The 24,550-nt window shown below is 31.8% G+C and overlaps 2 protein-coding genes and 2 pseudogenes across 5 annotated transcripts; 2 read left to right on the top strand and 2 right to left on the bottom strand.

Annotated features, from left to right (window-relative positions):
* Positions 1 to 108: 108 nt before the first annotated feature.
* LOC111317470 (uncharacterized) lies at positions 109 to 1,351 on the top strand. The gene has a single exon (XM_022919894.2). It carries the CDS (start codon positions 441 to 443, stop codon positions 627 to 629), a length of 189 nt encoding a protein of 62 aa, XP_022775629.1. The 5' UTR covers positions 109 to 440; the 3' UTR covers positions 630 to 1,351.
* Positions 1,352 to 3,038: 1,687 nt separating this feature from the next.
* LOC111317961 (F-box protein SKIP14-like) lies at positions 3,039 to 5,756 on the bottom strand (annotated as a pseudogene). The gene is made up of 2 exons (XR_016332698.1): positions 4,686 to 5,756; positions 3,039 to 3,759 (listed from the first exon to the last, which is right to left on the bottom strand). The product of XR_016332698.1 is annotated as an F-box protein SKIP14-like (transcript).
* Positions 5,757 to 7,074: 1,318 nt separating this feature from the next.
* On the bottom strand, positions 7,075 to 11,962 carry LOC111317960 (uncharacterized). Of its 3 annotated transcripts, XM_089752818.1 has the most exons (7): positions 11,723 to 11,962; positions 11,499 to 11,635; positions 10,295 to 10,647; positions 9,475 to 9,571; positions 9,079 to 9,360; positions 7,916 to 8,941; positions 7,075 to 7,544 (listed from the first exon to the last, which is right to left on the bottom strand). In XM_089752818.1, the coding sequence occupies exons 1-6, from the start codon at positions 11,862 to 11,864 to the stop codon at positions 7,940 to 7,942; spliced, it is 2,013 nt and encodes a 670-aa protein (XP_089608944.1). In that variant the 5' UTR covers positions 11,865 to 11,962; the 3' UTR covers positions 7,075 to 7,544; positions 7,916 to 7,939. The 3 variants fall into 3 exon arrangements, with proteins under 3 accessions (XP_089608944.1, XP_089608943.1, XP_089608949.1); XM_089752817.1 differs by having other exon boundaries at positions 7,075 to 8,941; XM_089752823.1 differs by having other exon boundaries at positions 7,075 to 8,941; positions 10,295 to 10,630.
* A 9,850-nt stretch (positions 11,963 to 21,812) lies between these two features.
* LOC111317686 (respiratory burst oxidase homolog protein D-like) lies at positions 21,813 to 23,570 on the top strand (annotated as a pseudogene).
* Positions 23,571 to 24,550: the final 980 nt, after the last annotated feature.

Below are 24,550 nucleotides of genomic sequence, written 5' to 3'. Positions count from 1 at the left end.
TCATTGCAACACATTCAAGATTTGTAGAAATAGGCAAGTGTTACTGTTTTTAATTTTTTATTTTTTTTTTGCCTTGCAAAAGAAGGGCGAACCAATCCTCTGTCAAACGTTTTCCCTTCTCTTTTACTCTATATATAGATAATGGCTGAATTTAGCATTTGCTGAAGAACAACTTTGTTCCTCAAAATGACCGGTTTAGGAATCGACTCTAGAAGACAAATTTGTTACAGGTGTTCATCTAAAATACCAAAATGAATTCGTCAAATGAAAGAGAAATGACCCAGCTGGTTAAGCAAAATAGCTGTTGAAGAGAAAATCTAATGCTGGTCACACAAAAATAACTAACTTTTGCCAATCCTGTCTACGATTGTCTTTTCCAGTCAAAGAAGACATAAAAGCATTTAAGCAACGCAGGGAGATAAAAGAGAAAGAAAGGAGAGATGGATTCTGGGTTATCCTGGGCTGATCAATGGGACTACAACTCTGACCCTTCACCACGAGCATCGGACAAGAAGAAAAAGAAGAAAGAGGAGGATTCGAGCAAGAGCAAGTTTGGCAAGTCATTATTAAGTTTCAAATGGATGAAAGAACTGCGTAAGAAATCTCAGCAAAAAAATGACAGCAAATAAGAAGTTCATCATCTGCTGACTGCTGCGCCTGTGCTCCTCCATGGATCCTCCAAACTCCATTCTTATTGTCTTTGTTTTACCATAAAATTCTATTACAACTCCTACCTCCCCCCTTGTTTCACAGATAAAATTTAACTGAAGAAAAAAAAAAAAGATACTCTTAATAAGTTTTTTGCTTGTTTTGCTACTTCTCTTCTTATATGGTACACCATTGCTCAGGGTGGGCAAATTATATGTAAAGTGTTAAACCAAATGCAGATGATAATTCTAAATTCATTTGTTTCTCTTGGACAAGTCATGGCTTATTTGTTAATTATAAGTATAATATAATGTCTGATCATAATCAAGCTCATACTCCCAAAGGGACATGCATCTATATGTTGATTAAAGCAGTTAAGATTTATGACCCTGTCTCGGCTTTATTTTTATGGGGAAATCTCTTGGCTAGTCTTTTGGACGTTCAAATGATTTTCTTTTGAACATGTCATCAAGAGAAAATTAATGTAAATTATGGGGTTTGGTTTTGGATCATGACTTGCAACCTGCAGCCTGCGGCTTACTAAGCAGAATAAAATAAGCGTGAAGAAAATCTTTGAGAGAAGTGCTGGACAACAGCTTAAGCTTATGAAAGTTTTGCAATAATTCTTGAACTTTAATTTAAAATGCAAATAAATTCTCGATCTTTTGCACTAGATTAAGACTATAAACTTTTATTTTATTGTCCAATTCATAGAGCTTTTAAAATAGTATTCTTTTAAAATTTTGTTATTTAATTCATCCGAATAAATTAAAATAAATATTTTTTTACAAATCAAATCATCCAATTAAAAAAATTTAAACAAAAAAAATATTATATACCATCAAAGTTCTAATTATAATAAAATAAAAGTTCTAATTATAATAAAATAAAAGTTCATAACATTAATTTTATGCAATAAAAGATTGAGGACTTAGTTGCATTTTAAAATAAATTTTTGAGGGCTTATTTGGGTATTACACCAATTAATTAATACTCCTTCTTCGTTGAAAGGAAAGGTTTGTAAAAATAAAAAGGAGTTGTTGACTAATTGAAAATTTTCTTTCAAGCTTCGCAATTTAGACATCAAACTTGTATTTAAAAAAAAAATCAAATTTGGGTGAAATTAATATATACAAGTATTAACTTATTAAAAGGTTGTGAAAAACTACTTTTTTATCAATTCATTAAATTTTATATAACTTGAGATTGTCAAACTCAAGTCACATTTGAATATTTGATTTGTCGATGTGATAACTAGGAGACATCAAACAATTGGTTTGGGCTATAAGGAGAGAGGATATTAAGCCCCTTTCAAGGTAGAAGAAGGGTCCCCATCTCCACGAGGAAAATTTATGTTAGAAAAATATATACCTCACAAAAAACACTGCAACCTAAGCCTATCTACATTGGTGATGGAACATTACTAACAATCTCAGTATTTGCATGATTAAAGAAATTATCAAACAAATTCGCAGCCTTTGCCTTCTCTCGAGGACAATAGATACTCCAGTATTTGTTCAAAGCGCCCCAAAATCACAACTCAACGAATTTAGTTGAACTATCTAGCACAAAATCCAATTCGAATTCACTTCCTTCAAATTGAACTATCTAATGTTCTTTTCTTTTCTTTTTTTTCTATAAAAACCTAATAGATGACAAAGTAAAACTTTATTTCACGACATTCAAGCGTCATATCTTATATTCAGGGCAGTACACTACCCTGTGATGACCAATGCAATCCAACATGTTTTTGGGAAGCAAAGGTCTACAATTTTTACATCAAACAATGGAATAATAAAGTCTTTTCATAAGCAAGTAAGATAATTCCAATCACATGGAAGATAAGGATACATTCCAATTATTAAGGAAACAAGCCCGGATCAAGAGGTCGGCTGCTAAGATTTCCCAGCTCATTGCAGAAAGGTTCAGGAAACAGATTCTTCTGGGAACCAAATAAGAAAATACTGTCTAAAAAGCATGGCCTGCCTTGCATAGTACCCCACAACAAGAAGACTGATCACAACAAATTCATCTTGCAAAAGAGGCCAAAAATGTTTCTCAGTCTACAGTAACAACTAGATGAGTGCTTCCTTAGGGAGTCCATGTTCAAGTTGGCAAACTCGCACTATCCACCTTATTCTTGACAGCACAAAGATTACAACACAGAGCAATACTTCAAAAGTCATGTCCCACTAACTTCATCATTGACCATCCACAAGCAACAGAAAATGTCAACCAAGTGCCAATGCCAACAACAGAAATCACCAAAACAAGATTATTTCTCTTGGAAATACATGCAACACAAGATTTTATTGTCTTTTCCCTTCTTTTCTCCAAATGTCACTAAAGCTTGGCTCAGAGGACACACACCAGTTCACTGCTCACCCAAGTTAAGTCCAGTAATAGGCTGACCATGTTAGCAGATTAAAAAGTCAATAAGCAAGATAAGAGAGATACAATAATCTTTACATTGCTTTCTGGCTGCCTTGAATTATTAGGGATGTGACACCTTAACCAGAATCAGAAACCAGAAAATGTGAAATGTTTTCAGTCTAGCCATGGAGATGAAGGTTGCCAGTTTGTTGAAAAGCAGGTAAATTGGACAGGCCAGTCATCCTATTCTGCTGCCTCTCCTGGCACTTTGCAAGTTGTAGTCTCCAAACAATCTGAACAAAGCAACTCCAGACAAAACGTTTCCTCATACTCATTGTCATTAATGCAACGACCACACTGAACACACCGTGATATACAAAGGGTGCATGCCCTGCATGAATGAGCAGCATGGTCTTTCCACTGACAACACTCCACAGGACAATCATAAACAAGCCTCATGCTTTGGCATCTTGGGCACATTTCAATATCAACGGCACGATCATCATCACAAGAGAGATACACATTTCTTCTGTTATAAAAATGTGGCTTGTGCACAATCTGCTGAATCTGGTTGTCCATGCCCAACAAGAACTTCAGTTCTTCAAAATGCTTCAGAGTCACACCATAAAGCCCACCAATCCTCAAATGCTTCACCCCTTGTGAGCCCATAGACTTCAAAGCCTTTAGGCTATTCAAAACACCCTCGATACTTAGTCTTATACATCCAGGTACACTAAGCTACAAGGGGGAGGAAAATATTTAGTAGCTTAAAATAGAAAAGAAAAAAAAAAGTAACCTGAATATATAGATGCAGAAAAAATACATTGAACTAAACCAAAATATTTCATAATAACAGCAACTAAAATTAAAAACGACACTCCCAAAAAAAATACAGTTATGAAGTAGCCCAATTAAGTTTGAAAAATGTTTCAAAAGCTACTATTCCCGCAACACCAGCCGATATCTGTTTGTTTCGTCCAAGCCTTAGGTTTTCCATGCATTAAAACAAAGCCCTCAAAATAAATTTCCTATTTATATCATTGCATTAAAATGCAAATCTATGATTTTGATTTAGAGTTAGGCAACAAAACATGATAGCCAAATAGAAGGAAAAACATTTAATCCAAGAAAGCTAACAGTGACTTTGAGTAGTTTAGTAAATGCATTGGACCTACACATATATGTTGATCGAGCAGAAAAACACGGGCAAACTAACCTGTAGTAATCCTCCTTTCTTACATGCCTCTGCTAGGGGAGAAACTATTTCTCGGTTTGATATATTTACATATCATTAGAGACTACACATTTAGATCTAGTGGAAGTGTCTAAAGATTTTTAGGATTTAGAGTTAAAATAAGTGTTTATAACTTTTTTGAAGCAATCTCCAGCAAACAATCAGAGTGGGTACAACATAACAAAATCAGAGAGTAGATAGAAATAACCTTCTGCCGAAATATAAAAATATTAAAGCCATATTACACCATGAAAGCACAGTCAGTCATATTCCAGTTTGCATAAATCTTATACACGATATGGTTAACTAGCGTGCAGACAAACGTTTGCAAGCATTAGGGCATGAACAAATACACCTACAACTTGATACCCATACAACCCAAGATTCAGAAACTGACACAAGAATCAAAATTTCAAAACATCAAACTAACCTTGATTAGCTTTGGATTATCCGCAACCACGCGCTTAAGACCCTCATCAGTAATCCTTTGGCAATCTACCAGGCTCAAGCATTGCAAGCTACCTTGAGCCCTACTAGTTATTTGTAAAAGAACATCATCAGTAATCTTTTCACTAAGTGGCTGGTCAATGTGAATATTCCTCCATAAAAGGGGATCATTCTGAACTATAGATCGCAGTGATGTGCAAACATTTTGAACGATGAACAGATCCCTCACACCCAGATAACCAAGGGCCAAAATCAAGGCTTCATGAGGAGCTCCTTCATGTCCCTCAGAACAAACCTCACAATCCCGATATTCTTTATTTTCCTGATCAACAGAAACCGTATATTCATTCCCAAAACATAAAATGTCCTCTCCATTACAAGCTGATCCAAGACCAGTATGACCAGATACATCCCCTCCTTCCTTCACCTGAGAACACCCACCAAACCCATCAGAGACACTACCTTTACATTCAAACCCCATGCTTCCAGGGAAAGTTTGGACCATGACGTTTTTCCAAATGAAGTTCAATCCAGCAAAATGATAACTCCCATCGCCAGCTCCCATGTCATCTCTCACATAGCGGCCACAATCAATTTCCAAATCCTCAAGCCAACCAGTAATTGCAGTGAAAGTAGTGGTGATATCCATTCCAAATGGATCCGATGGCAAAAGATCAATGATATCATTAGAAACAGACTCCTGAGAACCACTTCGATCACCACTTCTATCCCTTCCATGATCAAAGCAATCCTTCATTTCATGATTCGCGCACCAACATATGGAACACCCATCTCCATTCTTCTCCAGGACACCTTCAAAAAGGTACCCACTCGCGATTCTCATGGGAGAAACCAGATTATCTTCAGTCAAATGAGCAGGAAAGATAGGCCGATGGGAAAGATTTAACGCCATTGATCAATATACAACCAATTTCCCAAATATTTCTTTCCTCAATATATATTATGCAATAATTTTAGCCAAAAACCGTAAAGATCTTTTTCTTTTTTTGTTGTTTTGGACTATGAGAAGAGCAAATAGAAAGAAAAATTAAAAGAGAAAAAAGGATAATTCGTGGAGGATCTAATCTAACAAGAAAAAACCCTAGATTTTGGATGACTAACTAAAACAACACACCAAATATTTCTGAGTTTTTTCTGGTGTTAAGATACGAAAATATCAACTACAATCCCAAAATAGGGTAAAACAAAATCGGTGGCGTAACCTAACTTCTGTATACACCAAAAAAAAAAATGAATGAATTAAATTTCCTAATCAATTTTTTATATTTAAAATTTTATTTTCTTAAGTTTTAAATCCCTCAAAACGTACTTAACCAAAATTAGGGTTTGCAGGTCAAAGAAAGTAAATAAAAAGAAAGAGATAGACGGAAGAAGAAAACGTGGATTGAGCGATAATCAAATCCAAATTAGGATTGAGATTACCACCAAAAAAGATTCCCTAATTTCACTCCCGCGAAACGCAATCGACAGAGATTATACCAAAAAGTCTCTCTTGGCTTCGAAATTTAAAAAAAAAAAAAATCGTCGAATTTGGGGCCAAATTTGGCAATTTTTTTTTTCTTTTCTTTTCTTTTCTTTTTGGTTTGGTGGTAGTTGAGAAACTGGGAAACTCGATCCAATACAGACAAGGAGGAATAGGGTTTTTTTTTCCCCTGTCGAGAGCAAGAAAACGCGAGAGAGAAAGCAGAGATGAAAAAGAGAAAAGGATATGTTTGTTTAGCAGAAGGGGAAGAAAATGGGGGGCAAGTAGTAACCGTTAATTTGGGTCCTTGTTGCAGAAGTTTTAATATGTAGCGGTAAAAGGACAGGTCACAGATGTGGGTGTAGTAGACAAAAAACTTGAGAATTTTGTTAATTTATGATTTTATTTACTGCTTTCTTGTTTTGTGGGGAAAGTGAGGGGGAGATGTGGCGGGAGGCAGTTGGAGGAGGGAAATCCTAAATGTGACGATCTTTGCCTTCCCTCCCTAATCTCCCGCTCTCTATCTTTCGATTTCTTTAAAAAAGGGCAAGTGTGTTTTTGAGGGTTAGATTTTATCGGGGCGATTGCCGAGAATGCTTATGGACAAGATAAGATGGAGTGTGATTGGTGGAGAAGATCAGACGAAGGGCCAGAGATTGGGATCTCCGCACCCGGACCCACTACGGCCCGGATTTGGTTTGTACTTACCATTGGATTTAGATCCGAACCCGCTTTTTAAATTGGATTGAAATCATGCTTTGTGGAAAATAACCAGGTTAATGGAATAGAATAGAATGGGATAGAATCAATTATCTGATAATAACACTATCAATGAAAAAACTCAAATTGTCAACTACTTCCTTGGTGAGCAAGTGCATGGCCGTCACGATTTCAGTTTAGAAAAATATATATAAAATAAAAATGGAGTAGGAAATAACCATATGTCACAGCAAAGGTTCAACAAAAAGCACCTTCCATCCGGTTTCGCTTATTGATTTCCAAGACTGGAATAGGAATCCTCCTTAACTTGCAGCCATTAATAACCCCCCGTCCAAGGAAGGAAATCTCAAAAACATTCTTCAACCCATTGCTTAGAAGAACATCATTGAGATATCCAAGCTCCGTTCCCCAGCCGCAGAAGCAGCTGTTAGTCCCCCCACCATTTTTCCCTCTTCCTCAAGCCAAACCACCCGATTCCTCAGAGATGAGAGAAGGTGACCTTCGAAGTTACCAGGCTCCTAAGTGATACAGTTACTTCAGCTAGGAGGGTGCTAACCCAGACAGACTCCAACGACATTTTCTGGTTCTTTTAGGATAGCTAAGAACAACCTTTAGCTGACTGACAAGAAATGTCGACACCTAGAAAAAAAAATGGCAATCAATTCAAATGGGAAAAGAAACTATCCTCAACAATAATGCTACTGGCACTGCATCAGCCGAATCAGCCTTATTTAGCAAAGAAACAATAATCTTCTTAATGTCTCAAAGCTTCTTGGAAATGCCATTGTAAAGGGTTAACAGAGGTCATAGTTCACTTCCACGGAAATGATCAGCGAGAAAGTTAACAAAATCCAATGAAATTATGAAACACCAACTCTCCCTCCAAAAAAATCCTCAAGATTTGAAAGGGTTTTATATGAAGCCAACATCATAAATTAGTTAAACCTTGTCTATCAAGATCAATGAAGAACATGTAAAGTTAAATGTGAAACAATTAGAAACTTTCTGACCCCAAAAATGTTGTTTCCTCCTAATTAATTTCTTGACTTCTTTCTTGACGACTTAGATTGAGGTCTGGATGGCTCAGCATTCTGCAAAACTCCTTTGTAACTACTAGCTTGGTTTGATTTCAAGTTAGAACTATTAGAATTGGTAGCTAAGGCAGTAGCTTCACTCTTTTCTCTAACTACTGCACCTTGAGAGCCTCTAACCTGAGCTGCTCTCTTATCCTTTCTTTTAGGCCTGTAACTTGACCTTTCTCTCTTAGGGAGCCATCTCTCTGGATCAGGTGGAGGACCTGGATTTGCAGGGTCAAACCCTTTGGGATACCTTGGCTTTCTCTTCCTCTTTTTCTTCGATTTCTCCTTAGTCTTAACTTCCTCTTGAGCTTCAGCAAGCCCACCATGAGGAGCTCCTTCAACATGTTTCGCTCCAGAAGTTCCTTCCAAGCCATCCACGTCAACCCCCTTCAAACCTGGTAATGGCTTCAGTTGCTTCTCATAAGCTTCAGCCTTGTCAACATTCACATGAGCAACTGTAGTTATCAGCCCAACTAATGCGTCCATGCTTCCATGACATTTTACAAGCTCCTCATATAGATGGGCAGCATCCTCCTCCTTGCCATACCTGAGCTTGAAGGAAGCAGCCTCTTGCATAATAATGCTGAGCTGGTCATCTTCAGTCATGGCAGTTTTCCACCATTTGATTGCGGAGTCAAGCACAGCAGCTGCACCATTTATATCTCCAGCACGCTCTTTGAGAGCGACAAGAGTGGCAACAGTGGAAGGCATGTGTTGGATATCGGCCACCTTAGAAAGGGATTCAGCTGCAATTTGAGGGTGGCCGGCGGCAGCAGCAATCTGTGCCCTTGCTAAGAGAATGATCTTTGACTTTTCAGGGAATTTCTCAGCAAACTGCCCCAACATTTCTTCAGCTTTCCCTGCCTTGTTTTCTCTCACAAAGACAGCAGCTTGAAACAGTACTGGCATCACACTGTTAGGAAACAGCTCTGGCAAAACAGCAACAAGTTCCCGAGCCTGTAAAATTTCACGAACAAATAGTCTTAATAAGGAGAACTGCCAAATTCATTAGCTGGCTTTCTTTGTTCTCAAAAAAGAGGGCTGAAAAGAACGCAGACCAAAAGTGAGAAATGCAAAATCCCAAAATAGAAAACCTGATCCATCTTATTTGCATGAAGAAGTAGAAGAACACGGTTTGCATATATTATCTCTTTTTGTTTTGGTGAAAGCTTCAACTCAATTGCATGTGCAAGCTGAAACTTTTGTGAGTCTTTCTCTTTAAGCCGATCGAGTTTCCTTAAGCTATCAGATATATCTTTTGGACCTTTCACTGCAATAAGGTTGTTCAATGCCACTGCAAGTGATGGTTCATCTGCCAGATTTCGGTTTACAATATCTGTATAAACTCCAACAGCCTCATGTGTGTGACCAAGGAGCTGATAAAGCAAGCCGATTCACATTAGTGGCTGCTGTGTTACCTCCCGTCACAGGGAAGGAGAGAAAATAAGGGAACTAATGAGTCAAATGCTTGCATGATGCTGTTGTTTTACCTGCTGAACATAAGCTAATTGGACAGCAATAGGAGCTAGTTCAATCTCAATATCATCATCAGCAAGGTTCTCCTCTGTCAGTGTTTCCTGACCAATTCTATCAAAAAAACAGATGAAAAGAAGAAAAAGCAGGCATATTAGCATTTGATGTCAGTAAATTTATGGTCCACAACTATCTAGATACATCTTAACATCCCAGCGCACAAGCTAACAACAGGGTTATATCAGTTTTCCACAAAGCCAGAGCACGGGACTGGAAAACCTTAATCTGAGGTCTGAGATGAAACTAACACAACTGTCATTATGATATGAGTTCAAACTTCTACCTCCACTTTTCAAAATTACCCCTTTCTCCAACAGAAAAAGGATTGATAGAATATAATCACCCGAAAGCTGATTTAAAACCTATGCTTCATTTGACATTAATTTTCTCAAGCATTTTATTTAGTGCCTAAAGAAGAGAAAGAGGTTCCTGTTTCAAAATTATGCCAGATGGAAATGCATATCTATTTATTAATCTCAACTGTGTATTTTCTGAAGTAAAATTGATAATGAAAATAAAATAAGTGACACTACTCAAAAATAGATCAAATTACAAATACAGACAGTTAGCAAGCTTAAACTATTTTTTATAATGGAAAATTCCAAGATAAAGATGGCCTGCCAACATTAGCTCATGTTATTGCATTGATAGTATCCTAAGACACAAGTAATATGTGGATCTACTAATAACATTAAACATTAATCCGTCAATAATTATTTAGTATCAACAAAAATTTTCTCATGATAGCCCATATTCAAACAAAGAATACTGCAGTACCTTCGAGCTGTGAGCAAGAGTTGTTCAGCATCCTTATGCTTATTTCCTTCAATTAAAGAACAAGCAATATTATATGCCAACTCAAAGCTGCTAGTTGCCTTAACCTTAAGTGTGTCCAAAGCTCCCTGTACTTCAGACGCTTTCCCAGCCGAAATCAAACCAGCAACCAAATTTATTTCCAAGGAATCAATCTTTGCTCTTTGAAGATTCCGATAGATTTCAACACAAGCATCCATTTTTCCTAGACGATATAGAACCTGGGATTCTAACAACATGCTTGGATGAGTCTTATCTTGCTTCTCCAATAAATCCAAAGCTTCATCCAATTTGTTTTGTCTGTATAGGCAATACGCCTATTTAGAGATAGCAAGATAAAAGAGAATATCATTAAAAGTAAGTAATCAAGTTTTAAAACATTAATGCAGCCAAGATGCAATGATCTATTATTGATCAGATAATTAATTAAATATCAAGAAAGCAAACACAAGGTGCAAAGTGAAACATGAACAAACAGCTCAAGTTGTTTTATACTTGTATACACTATGTCTAAATTATTAAAAAGACAAAAAGAGACAAAGACCCTTTCTATAGACTATTGAAAAGTGTGATCAATAAATCAAGAACTCGAACTCTGAATTATGATGACTTGTGAACTTCCCAAACCATTCTACTAAATATAAATCAATCAAAGCAAATACATTTAACTTTAATCTCTTTCTGATTGTTGCTTTTGCTACTTGTTTTTTGCTATTTAACTTTGAGTAGGGATCCACTTACACTAGTGAAAGTCTTATACTTTTTTTTACCATTGGATCAAAATTAAACCCATGACTAATTTGTATCAAAATAATTTTTTTTTATCTTAGCCATTTTGATCTTTGGGTTAAAAAAAAGAGTACGACTTACACCAGAGTAAGTTGGATCCCTCCTCTTTAACGTTTGCTTTCCCATGAATTGCTAACTATAATTAAGAATGTTCAAATAACTAAAATGTAATACACATTAATACATAATTGCTCTATATAAAAGTAAATGCCTGCATATTGTGAGAAATTCGCTCGAATGGGTAGCGAAATTCAATTAAACTAATACGATCAATTTACAAAATGCAGTCAAAGCAAGCCATTTGCTAATCGAACAAAAATGAAATTAAGAACAGATTAATATAACAAGGAACATAAAAAAAATGCGGGAATTAACCAACCTTGTAGAAACTGAAATCAAAAGAAACCTTCTGAGCAGACTGAATTGTTGAGAGAGCCTCCTCAATCTTATCGCCCTTTATCAACGCCACAACTTTGCATCGAATTGCGTCCTCATCTCCCGGCGCAACTGACAGGACTGCGTAAATTTATAAATAAATAAATAAATTTCAATTCATCAGATTTGATCAATTTTGAAAACCATAACATTATTAATGAAATGGACCTTGATTTGCAACTTTGACGGCTTGTGTGAATTCGGATCGTTGGATGTGTCTGTCGAGTGAAGTGAAAAGATCTTCGATAGGGGAAGGAGACTGCGACATCGATGGAGCCGCTTTTGGCTTCTCTTTGGGCTTTGGAGCCATGGATTTCCTCCGATGGAGAAAGCAGATTTCTTTTTCCACTTTTTCTCGGTTACCAAACGGATATAGGAAAATGATAAAATGAAAATTTTGAGGGCATTGACGGTCTTTCTTGCTCTTCGGTTTTCTCTTATTTTTCGACTCCTAGAACAACAATGAGCACGGATATTCCTCTCAAATGGGCCTTAAGCCGAACTGAACAGCCTTAGCCTTTGAAAATAAAATAATGTTGTCTACTAAATGGGCCTTTGGGCGGATAACTAAATGGGCCTGAAGCAACAAGAGACTACCAGGCCCATCTGTTAGGAATAGGCTCTATGTCATCCACGGCGGAATCGACATCTACAAAAGCAAAGGCCTGATTTGGATATGTCCATGTATATTTAATATTTTATTATTAAAATAAAAAAAATATTAATATGCTCAGATTTTATATTTTTAATTAGTAAAGTAAAATAAAATATATGAAATATTAATAAAATAAAATTTCTGAACTAGGATGGCTTTGACGCGAACTTAAAAATCTAAACCCATTCTTAGTTTAAAGTGGGCAAAGGTTATGGACTTTTTCGTTAATCTTATTAATATGTTTTAGAAAATGCAATTGATATGAGAATTTTGACGGTTATGTCATTGAGTTGTAATTAAATCTCATAATTAGTAGAGATTAATCATTTGAAAAGAAAATTAGACGTTAATTTTTTATTATGTTAACTTATTATAAAAACTTTAAACTTTGAATTAAAAGATATAAACAAACGATATACACCAACAAAATATATCATTATTTGCATCGTGCAAAAAAGAATGATTGGTCAATTTTGATGTATAAGTTATATTGATATGAATCCCATGTGTAATTGTGTATCGTAGATCATTAATCCAATGAAGTGACCTATGATGTTTTAATCGAAGAGATAAAAAATTAGAGTCAAATTGATATAATAAGAAGTGTGATTTAAAATTTATTGTTTGAAAATTAGTTAAAGTTTGATCAAATTTTAATTTTTAAATTTAAGCTTGATTTTAGATAAAAATTAAGTTATTTGAACTTGTTTGATTAGGTTTATTTATCAAATAAAAAAATTAATTTTTATTTTTTACTTTAAGTTTAATTATTTATATTTAAACTCGAACCTAACTTGAATTGATATATATATATATATATATAAAGATAAAATATTAATTTTTTTAATTAAAATATAAAAATCCAATTAGGTTTATAAGTTACTTAAGCTAAATATTAGAATGTTTGATCTCAACTCACTCAATAAGTTAAATAGCTCGAAATCAACTCAATAATGATTGAGTTAAATTCGATTTTTATCTAAGTCGAAACTGAGTTATTTATGAGTATTGATATATTATTTACATCCATAAATAAAAAGATGGATGATTAATTTTTTACGAAAAGTCAAAATTGAACTTTTAAGTGTGCTTCTTGACCTAGTGGCTAAAAAGATTTGAAGAAGGCATATAGGTATGGGTTTTAACCCGATCAATTCCACTTTTCCTTGTCAAGGTTTTGTCCTTCTATGAATAAAAAAATGTCTTTTTAATGCAGTCAAAGGTATTTTTCAATATTTTGAGAGATTAAAATTTTTTTCAAACAAATTTAAGAATACATTTTTTTACACTCATTTGATGTATTAAAATTTTATGTTTGAAATAATGTTGGAATTAAACAAGTATTATATTCTTACTATTACTTTTTACTAGCGTAAAAGTGTAAAAACCTGCATTACACTATAAAAGTTGTCAACGAATTAAAAGCTATAATTTGAACGTAATGATAATCAATATAAAATTATAGTAATTTTAGTTTTAAAAAGTGCTAATCTATAAAATGAAGCTAACTAAAGAATACATCATCACAAATCCCTTCAAGAATTGAGTATTAAAGTGCAACTTTATTATTTATGCATATCTAGCCATAGTAGACATTTTGCAAACTTGACAAAATAGAGCAAGTAATACAAAAAAATCAGTTGTTATATTCGATTTGATTATGGAAAGCAACATAATTTTTGCCAATTGTTTTCAATTGCTTCAAAAGCTTTGTGCATGGCAATAGATACATAAATAAAAGGATCTTTCTTTAAAGGACTTTTTGCATGGTAGCAGAATACACATATAAATAAAAATCCAAATAACCACATACACACCATAGCACCCAAAATCCAACAAATTGTTTTCACTTCTCAATATAGTCAAAGTTTGAAAACCACATTCATCTTGTCAACTACAGTAATTAAGAGAGCCGAAAGCAGTAAAAAGCTCTAAAATCCAACTCTTAAAATTTTGCTTGAATCAAAATTTCTTAATATTAGAATTGGTATCTTGCACAATAGCAATTATTATTATTACAAACTTTAAATAACCATATACTTACCATAACACCTATCAAAACAATTTAATTTTTGTAACCATTGTAAATGGTAGATAATTTTTTTACCACAATTACAAAAATCCATGGATAAGACATCAACAAATTATTCCCACTTCCCAGCACATAAGAATGCAAGAAACAATATAATGTTAAGTAACAGACCAAATATAGTATTCAAATACTATTAAAGACCCCCTGATTCATTATGCATTCAAAAGAAAAAAGAAAAAATTTTGAAAAACCTATGTGCCAATTTCTAATCATTTCATTAAAAAAGGCCACCAATTTTAAATTTAGAAACCAAATAACTTTACTATCATATGAATTCACAAAATTCAACCATCTATATAAAAAATTAGTTTAATAGAAATCAATTGAAAACCAACCATAAAACAACCAAAATTTAAAATTTAAACAAAACTGGTATTGTTAAGCTTATAAAAAACATCTTGAGCCTTATTAGCTAAGGCTTGGTACTGAATTGAAGTAGCCACATTAACAAACACATTGCCCTAAAGATATTATAAAATATCAGAATTAGCTGGAATAATCGATGAAGGTCTAGAGTGAAAAGCACATGCTTTTCACTTAAAAGAGCATAGAACCAACTATAGAAAACTGGTATTGCTAAGCTTATAGAAAACATATTGAGCCTTATTAGCTAAGGCTCGATACTGAATTGAAGCAGCCACATTAACAAACACATTGTCCTAAAGATATTATAAAATATCATAATCAGCTAGAATAATCGATGAAAGTCTAGAGTGAAAAGCACATGCTTTTCACTTACAAGAGCATAGAACTAACTATAACATCAACCTTATTGAATATTGTTTCTCACAAGTTTTTACAATAACAGTCTCAAATCAATTTATAGATGGGAAAAAAGAACTTAAAAAATAATTTAATGTTAGGAAAAATAATTTAGTGTTCTGAATGCCATTATTAGACTCATTACATCTTTCTCTTTATATTTTCTTGAGAATGAAATTAAATTTAAACTTTCATTACTAATGACTCATTCCTTTTTTTTTTTCTATGAGAAGCATTATATCCATAACACATATACTATGATCTCACAATAATAGCTACTTGGGATTAAAAATGAAAATTCAAAATACATATGATGTAAATTATGCAACAAACCTTGGTTTTGGTTTCACATCAAACATTTAGTTGCTGTACACACAATGAGAGAATACTAATCGATTCTTTTTCAAGGCACCAAGGTAAACAATGACAACTAGGCTCAATCACATCATCAAACTTCCCAATGGTTTTTGTTATAGCTACAGTTGATTGCTACACTTGAATATGCCCAAAAGCTTGCATAATTTTTTGATTAAAATCAATTATTCCAACATCTATACTCATAAACAACCTTTAATCAATACAAAATTCATATAAAAAAAAACAAATCCATATTTCTCTTACAAACATTTTGACATTCAATGGAGATGGAATGGACTATTTGGTCCAGCTTCACATTTACCCATTTCATCCCCAATAACCGAACACGCACCTATACAATTGGGTAGAAAAAGTGATTTGAAACTTGAAAGGATTTACATAAATTATGTACATCATTCTCTTTGGTCACTAGGTTAGAAATATTATTTAGTTAACATTATAGGTTGGAAGACAAAAAGCTTGGCTAAGAAATGACACAATTATCACCTGATTAATGCTACGTTCATCCATATGCATTATTTACTCATTGAAAATTGCAACCAAGGCAAGTTAATTGTGAATTACCAGCTCAAAAAATAATGGAGATAATTATGTTAGTGGTGTCAATAAGATCAAAAGGCTCTACAGAGGTTTTTAGCCATTATGTTAGATGAACATTATTGCTTTATAGGTCCTGTAAGACTACAAAGTCTGCTCTTCTTTAATTCAAAAATCTTGACATAAAAATTGTCACAGCAAGCATATCCACCACACCATTTCCATCTTATTCCTTTTATTTGCTGCTTGAACTGTTAGATGTTAAGATTACCTTGGGACCTTGACTATGAGAACCACCATCTATCCTCCTTAGACTGAGCTCAAATTTAGGATAACTAGTAATTTAGATAGAAGATTTTACATAATTATTTGACTTTGATTTAATGTATAATATCTTTAATGAGTGTTTACTGTAGAATAATATCCAGGGATGCCCTGAAATTAGATAATTCCAATGTCAGCAAGTAAAGTCTAATAATTAAGCACTATAGAGTAAGTCCTATTCGAGTTTTACAGTATATTTCTAATCAAATCATAGATTGTTTGGAAAAAAAAATTAAACATAATCCATATAAATTGAAAAGAAGCAAACATAATGAGTACCAGAAACAATCCTTAGAAAGTAAAATGATGAAAATATATTAATGAATTATCTTTATAACGGCTTAACAGTCAACACTTTAATATATAATTAGGAAAGTTACATGATTCATTGATGAATGTAAGGCTAATTCCAAACTTCTAGTTATTATATATTATTTAATTATTTTAGTATTTTAAAAAGAGAAAATAAGGGTTTACTTAGCATTTCATTGGCAAATATTTGTGATGAAACATCTCTTGTCAACATCTTTACCAACAAATTAAGTGTATGTTTAAATACATATTCCCATGAGTTGCTAACATCTTTAAGTATATGAATTTTTCTCTTCTTAGATGGTGCAAGCTAGACCAATCCAAGAATACCTTGTTGTTCATGAAAATAATTAAAAACATAAAAATAAATTTTAAAAAGTTAACCAATTAAAAAGAGTTCTTGAAGATATTTTTATTGAGGAGATAAAATATCAAACAATAAATATGTCTCAAACTAATATACTGCTACTAGTTATGAAAGAAAACACAACCTAATAGTAAATTTAATTTAGAACCATAACATAAATGCCTTTAAACAAGCATGCCCTAAGAAACAAAAGAATGCAATATGAATCTTACCTATAAATGTGAGACTTCCATAGTGTTAGAAGCAATAGATATGTTGGTCATTATGTCCTTTAGAGCTCTAACCATAATATCATGTTCAAATGCATATTTTTTATCAAGTCTGCTAAGTGTAAAAAGTTTTGTCAGTGCTTGTTTGACTATTAACCATAAACGTGCCATTATAACTATTCAATACATTTTGTAAAACCATATTAAAATCAACAAAAATAATTATCAAATCATACTTAAAACTAAACTATCTCAAAAGGAGAAAACAACCAATTACAAACCGAAAATACAAACATAATTAGGGGGATTAAGTCACATGTATGGAGTTTTCAAGATTGGTATATAGTTAACAATTGCTACAACTTTATAAGCACGCTTATAAGAGGCAGTTTCTGTGAATACTTCATCAAATTTGTAAGATTAAGAATTCGAGTTGTTTTTTCACAACTTTGATCGCTTAAGCTACATTGCTCTGAAAAAAAAAATCAATCTAAGATTTCAATTCATAGTTACATGTCATCTAATTGATAGTTATATATGTAGAATGAAAACAAAAAACATAATAATGATATATAAAAATTGATAAATGAACGAACCCATAAACCCATAAATTAATAAAAATCGCAGCATTACTGAATCAAGAAAATAAAAAATTGATCGACAGTCATGATAAACGAAATTTTCAAGGAAAAAATTAATGTACATGTAGAGGTAGGTTACTAGTAGATGAGGAGTAAAGAATGAGGGAGTGTATTTTTTTTATGCTATTAATACTTGTTACACGCTTTGTTATTTTGTCCAAGCCTGGCCTGACTTTGATTTGACAGTTTTGTTGGTGATTGTTAGATTTCTTTATATCATCTTCATTCTCTTATTAAACACCAAGCTTTCTTCTTCTCTTTCTTTTTTTTTTTTTCCCCTTTCTCTTTTTTAATTTTTTCGATTGTCTTTTAAAAAAAGCTTTTTTTCCCTAACCCAGAAAAGCTTCACGCTTGAAGCTTTAGAGAAACTTATGGAGCCTTTTTCAAAATTACCCCTTAATTTTTTTTTTATTTACTTTGCTTATTTGTCCCTTTAAATTGGAGAAAATGATAACTTTTATCTATAAAATAGATTTTATTTATTATAGTTAATATTTTATTAAAACTTATTTTAGTATAAAATATTGTTTTGTATAAGATTTAAGTGAGACTAAGAGGTTATGAAATAAAGGTAATGAGGTGTGATTTTGTGTAAGGTTGCATAAAGCTCTGTAAATACTTTATCAAATTTGTAAGATTCATAACTCTAGTTGGTTTTTTGCAACTTTAATCACTTCAGCTACATTGCTATGAAAAAAAAAATCAATCTAAGATTTCAATTCATAGTTACATATGCAGAAGGAAAATAAAAAAATAATAATGATACATAAAAATTAATAAATGAACAAACCCATAAACACATAAGTCAATAAAAATCCCAACATCATTTAATCAAGAAAATGAATAATTAATCAACGATTATGATAAAAAAAAGTTCAAAGAAAATATTATCATATATACAAATGTGGCTTATTAGTGAATGAGTGAAAAATGAGGGAGTGTATTCTTTCTATATTACTAATACTTGTACATACTTTGCTATTCTGCCTAAGCTTAGCTTTGTTTCGATTGGCGATTTTGTTGGTGGTTGTTAGAGCTCCTTATATCCTTATTAAACACCAAGCTTTCTTTTTCTCTTTTTTTTTCTCCCATTTTTTCTCTTTTAATTTTTTTGGTTGTCTTTTGGAAAAAAGCTTTTTTTTCCCAACTCAAAAAACTTCTTGCTTGAAACTGTGAAGCAGTTAATGGAGAAAGCCTTTTTCAAAATTACCCCTTAATTTTTTATTTACTTTGCTTATCTGTCCTTACAAATTGGAGAAAGGGATAACTTTTATCTATAGTATAGATTTTATTTATTATCGTTAATATTTTATTTAAAACTATTTTAATATAAATATATTACTCTGTTGAAGATTTAAGTGAGACAAAGAGGTTATGAAATTAAGGCGATTAAATGTGATTTTGTGTAAGGTTGAATATAGCTCTGTGAAGACTTCATCAAATTTATTCAATTCATAACTCTAGTTATTTTTTTTCAACTTTAATCACTTTAGCTACATTGATCTGAAAAATAAAATAGATTAATTTAAGATTCCAATTCATAGTTAAATGTACAAAAGGAAAACAAAAAAATAATTGTGATATATAAAAATTAATAAATGAACAAACCCATAAACCCATAACTCAATAAAAATCCAAACATCACAAAATTAAGAAAATGAAAAATTAATCAACGATCATGATAAAAAAAAAGTTCAAGAAAAACATTACCATACATGTAGAGGTGGGTTACTAGTGGATGAGAAGTAAGGAATGAGGGAGCATATTTTTTTAATGCTACAAATACTTGTACGTGCTTTACTATTTTGCCCAAGCCTAGCCTGGCTTTGATTGGTGATTTCATTGGTGGTTGTTAGACTTTTTTATATCATCTTCATTCCCTTATTAGACACCAAGCTTTATTCTTCTCTTTCTTTTTCTCTCTTTTAATTTTTTTATTGTCTTTTAGAGAAAGCTTTTTTTCCCTAACCTAGATAAGTTTATCACTTAAAGCTTTGGAGAAGCTTATAGAAAAAACCTTTTTGAAAATTACCTTTTAATTTTTTTATGTACTTTGCTTATTTGTTCCCTTAAATTAGAGAATGAGATAACTTTTATTTATAGTATAGATTTTATTTATTATACTTAATATTTTATCAAAAATTATTTTAGTATAAATATATTACTTTGTTTAAGATTTAAGTGAGACTAAGAGGTTATGAAATAAAGGTAATTAAGTGCGATTTTGTGTAAGTTTACAGCTATAACATATATAAAAAAAGTTATCCTAATTGATTTTATAAGGGACAACTAAGTAATGTATAAAATAGGAATTGGGTGGGTAGATTTGGTAAAAACACTTTACTCTTCAATTACGTTGAAAACTTTTAGAAACTTTCAGAAGCTTCTTCAAGAAACTTTTAGAGATGAAAAAGAAGGTTGAAACTTTTGAAGAGAAAAGGTTTTAGAGATTGATATGAGCAAAAAAAAGCAAAAAAAAAAAAAAGTAATGGCACAACAAACAAGATGAGGGATAGAATCAAGGAGAGAGCTTGGGTTGAAGCTTACGATATTGCATTAATGAAGGTTCTGAAAAAGTTTATAAGGAAATTACTATAACAGAGAGATCATGTGAGAAAAAAGAAAAAGAGTTTATTTCTCAGCTTCTTTCTTTTATGGTTTTAATACATGCACTGATTAGTATGATTTTTCATATTTTTTTTATTTTGAGATTTTTATTTGTTTTTTTTCCTTTTTCTTAAAGATTATCTTTTAAACTTTTATTTCTTAATTATTTCTTTTTTTTTTTGTTTAGGTTAGCTGTGCTTCAGTTATGTAAGGTAGGTGATGAGGTATTCTTTAGAAAAATGGGTTCTAGTTTTGTGCCTATGATTCTATGAAGGCTTTGTTTTGTTTATTTTAGAAAATGAGCATTGCTTGGCATGTGCCTTTTTAAAGTCTTCTTTTGTGTTTACTTTTGATTGATTCTCTCCCTTATATGTTATTTCCTAAGTCTCCATATTAAATTATTAATGATAAAGTTTAAAATGATTTTGTTGCTTTTTGTTGAAGAGATTAAAAAAAAAAATTTCTTATCTATTTTTTTGTCTCTTGAATTTCCATAACTTTTACTAGATGGCGTGAATATAACAGATGTTATAATGGTTTCTTTTTGTTTTTGATTAGCTTATAGTGATGGTTGTTTAATTATTATTTTAATTACTTATAAATTATAATTTAGTTTGGCATTGGGAGGATTTTCAATTCCATGTTGCATATCTTTAATTTCTATGAACTTTTGGCAAAAGTTTTCAAATTTAGATTACAACATGTTCATTTAACATTTTCTCTTAGTTCTATTCCATGCTTTTATTTGTGGGCTATAGAGGTTAGCAAGTGTAAATGCATAATATATGAATCAATCATTTCCTCCAACATCAACAAGTGTGTTTATATATATAATTTTTAAGTTATTATGACTTTTTCTATATTTTTACGATTAAGTTGGTTTGTTTCTCTTGGCATTTATATGTGAAAATAGTAATTAATGTAATGGTCTAACTTGATATGTGTCTTTTGAGTTATGAAGTCAATTTTCTTCATAAGTTGGTTATTTGGTTATCAGATTTTGAATACTTTGTAAATTAAAATATTTGAAGTATCTTCTAACTTATTTTCAATTTTTTTGCTTTAGTTTGCTCACAAGAAATGTATTGAAAGATAGTCATAACTTGTGAAATATACAAATAGGTTGGAGATTTTTAACCTTTTTTTTTTTTTAAGTTTAACTCTTGCATATACTAAAAGAAAAAAAGATACCATTGATTGATAAAATTCTCAATATTTGTTTTTTTTTTTCTATTAGGTTTGATTGATAAATTGGTTTTTCTAGTTGATAACATTTGTTATCAATCAAAAAGATGCCACCTCAATTTTCTATAATCTTCTAACGGATAACATTTGTTGTTGCAACATAAATCCACCAGAAACAAAATGATATAAATGTTTTTGAAGAGAGTAGAAAGTGTAATAGGCATTATAATGGTGGTGTTAATGCCCATAGCCTTTACATTTGCCACTCATTGGTTCAAGCGCAACAAGCTCAACCTTCCCAAGTTCCTTAAGAAGTTTACCGGATTTAACGTATTTTGATATTATCATCACCTTTTTGTTATTGTCTACACTCTCTTCATTGTTCATGGCATTTATCTATACCTCACCAATAAATGGTACTAGAAAATGATAAGCTTTTTTTTTTTTCATTTTTGTTCCTTCTCTTAATGTATTGTTATATCAATAGCACAATACAATTAACAATAGTCAATCTCCATACCTTAATTATAGATATGGGTGTATATAGCAGTGCCAATTACTCTTTATACTTGTAAAAGGTTGATTCAAGCTTTTAGATCAAGTATCAAGGTAGTTAAAATTCTTAAGGTATAAAAGCCTATATAGTATGCTTTCAGTATCTTGAATTTCATCCAATTGCATTAAAATTTTTCACTTTTCACATTTATTTGAAAAATACTAATATATTATTTCTTTTTTCTTCACAAATATGAAAGGTTGCTGTATATCCTAAAAATGTATTGTCACTACACATGTTAAAGCCCCAAAGATTCAAATATAAAAGTGGGTAATGCATGTTTGTTAACTGCTTTACAGTCTCCTTATTTGAGTGGTATGTATATATTTTGGTCCTTATTTCGATAGCTCTCGTTTCATGACCATGCTTTGTTTCAATTTTTATATTTGTTTAACCAAACCAACCATTGGGAATTGCAGACATCCATTCTTCATCACTTCAGCACCAAGAAATGACTACCTTAGTGTTTACATTCGAACTCTGGGTGATTGGATAAGGCACCTCAAAACTGTTTTCTTTGAGGTTGGTTAATGTTGTTTGCTCTTTAAAGTTAAAAGTTGAAACTGAAATCAAATGCTTTATAGTTTTACTTGTATCAAATACTAAATAGGTCTGTCAACCACCATCTGCTGGGAAAAGCAGACTGCTCAGGAAAGAAGAAACCAACACCAGGTAAGATTTCCTCATGTTTCTATCTAAGTTATTGAAGGAACCAATAATAATGTGTCATACATATATTGAATTACGTTATAGGTTTTGCTTTTTTACTTTTTTGTGATGATTGTATTATCATGTAAAGCTTCTTAAAGATTTTAATCAATGACTTATATAGAGCTCCAACATAAGATTACAAGAAGTATGATATTGTGTTGCTGGTGGTGCTTGAAATTAGTGCCACCTTCATGATCAACATTTTCAAGGACATCATTGACAAAATGAAAATGGAATAAAATTCGATTCCAAGATTTGCCTAGGATAATAAAAATTTCAATAACAATAATAAGAACTAGAACAAGAACAATAAAAGGTTCAAGACAAGGAAAACCTACTTCTATTAGGTAACAAAAGAGCAAGGCTCATTCAAATGGTTCAAAGGAATAATCAACGAAATAGCAAAAATGGTTGAGAAGAGGGTAATCGAGCTCTACAACTATTGCACCAGCATGTACAAAAAAGACGCAATATCAACACTAATAACTATGCTTCAATCTCTATACCATGCCAAAAAGGGTATGGACATCATTTTTGGAATTCATGTTAAATTATACTTTGTTGAGCCAAATTTGCATAAAGTCTACAGGAAGATTGCTTTACATCATCTTGACGTAAGAATTTGTCAATTTCACTTTTGGCAAAAGTTTTCTAATTTAGATTGCAACATGTTCATTTAACCTTTTCTCTTAGTTTTGTGGCATGTTTTTATCTGTAGGCTGTAGAGGTCAACAAGTGTAAATGCACAATATGTGAATAAATCATTTCCACCAATACCAACAAGTGTGTTTATATATATATATATATATAATTTTTTAGTTGTTATGACTTTTTCTATATTTTTTGGGGTTAAATTAGTCTGCTTTTCTTGGCATTTATATGTGAAAATAGTAATCAATGTAATGGTCCAACTTAATATGTGCCTTTTAAGTTATGAAGTTAGTTTTCTTCATAGGTTGGTTATTTGGTTATCAATTTTTGGATACTTTATAGGTTGAGATATGTGAAGTATTTTTTAATTTTTTTTCAATTTTTTTACTTTAATTTGCTCAAAGAAAGTGCATTCAAAGATGGTGCAATAAAAAATGTGACATAACTTTCGAGTTGGAGAATTTTAGCTTTTTTTTTTTTTTTAAGTTTAACTCTTGTATATACCAAAAGGAAAAAATATACCATTGATTGACAAATTTCTCAATATTTGCTTTTTTTTTTTGACAGGTTTGATTGATAACATTTGTTGTTTTTGCTTATAATATCAATTTTTTATAATTTTTCAGCTAATAACATTTGTTATTTTATATATATTTATTTATTTTTATAATCATTGATTTTAAAGCTCTTAATTGAAAGACAACAACTTTAATTCTTGCAGAGTCTATATTTATTTTACTTCCCCTATATATATTAACAATTATATATTATTGTTATAGTAATATGCTACTCCAATACAAATAATAATAATAATAATAATAATAATAATAATAATAATAATAATAATAATAATAATACAACTCCACGTGCAGCATGGTTAACATTCTTATATAGCTTAATAAATGCATGTGAAACTCACTCAGTGCAAATAAAAATTATCTGATTATATAGTAGCATCTCAATTTATTAGTTGACCTTAATAGTTATCAATTTGTCAAAATAATAAAAT

Source organism: Durio zibethinus, chromosome 2 (genome assembly GCF_047325235.1).
Source record: "Durio zibethinus cultivar Kanyao isolate XHJ-2024 chromosome 2, ASM4732523v1, whole genome shotgun sequence".
Taxonomy (NCBI): domain Eukaryota; kingdom Viridiplantae; phylum Streptophyta; class Magnoliopsida; order Malvales; family Malvaceae; genus Durio; species Durio zibethinus.
Note: the sequence above shows the minus strand (reverse complement) of the source record. Positions and strands in the feature narration are given on the sequence as shown.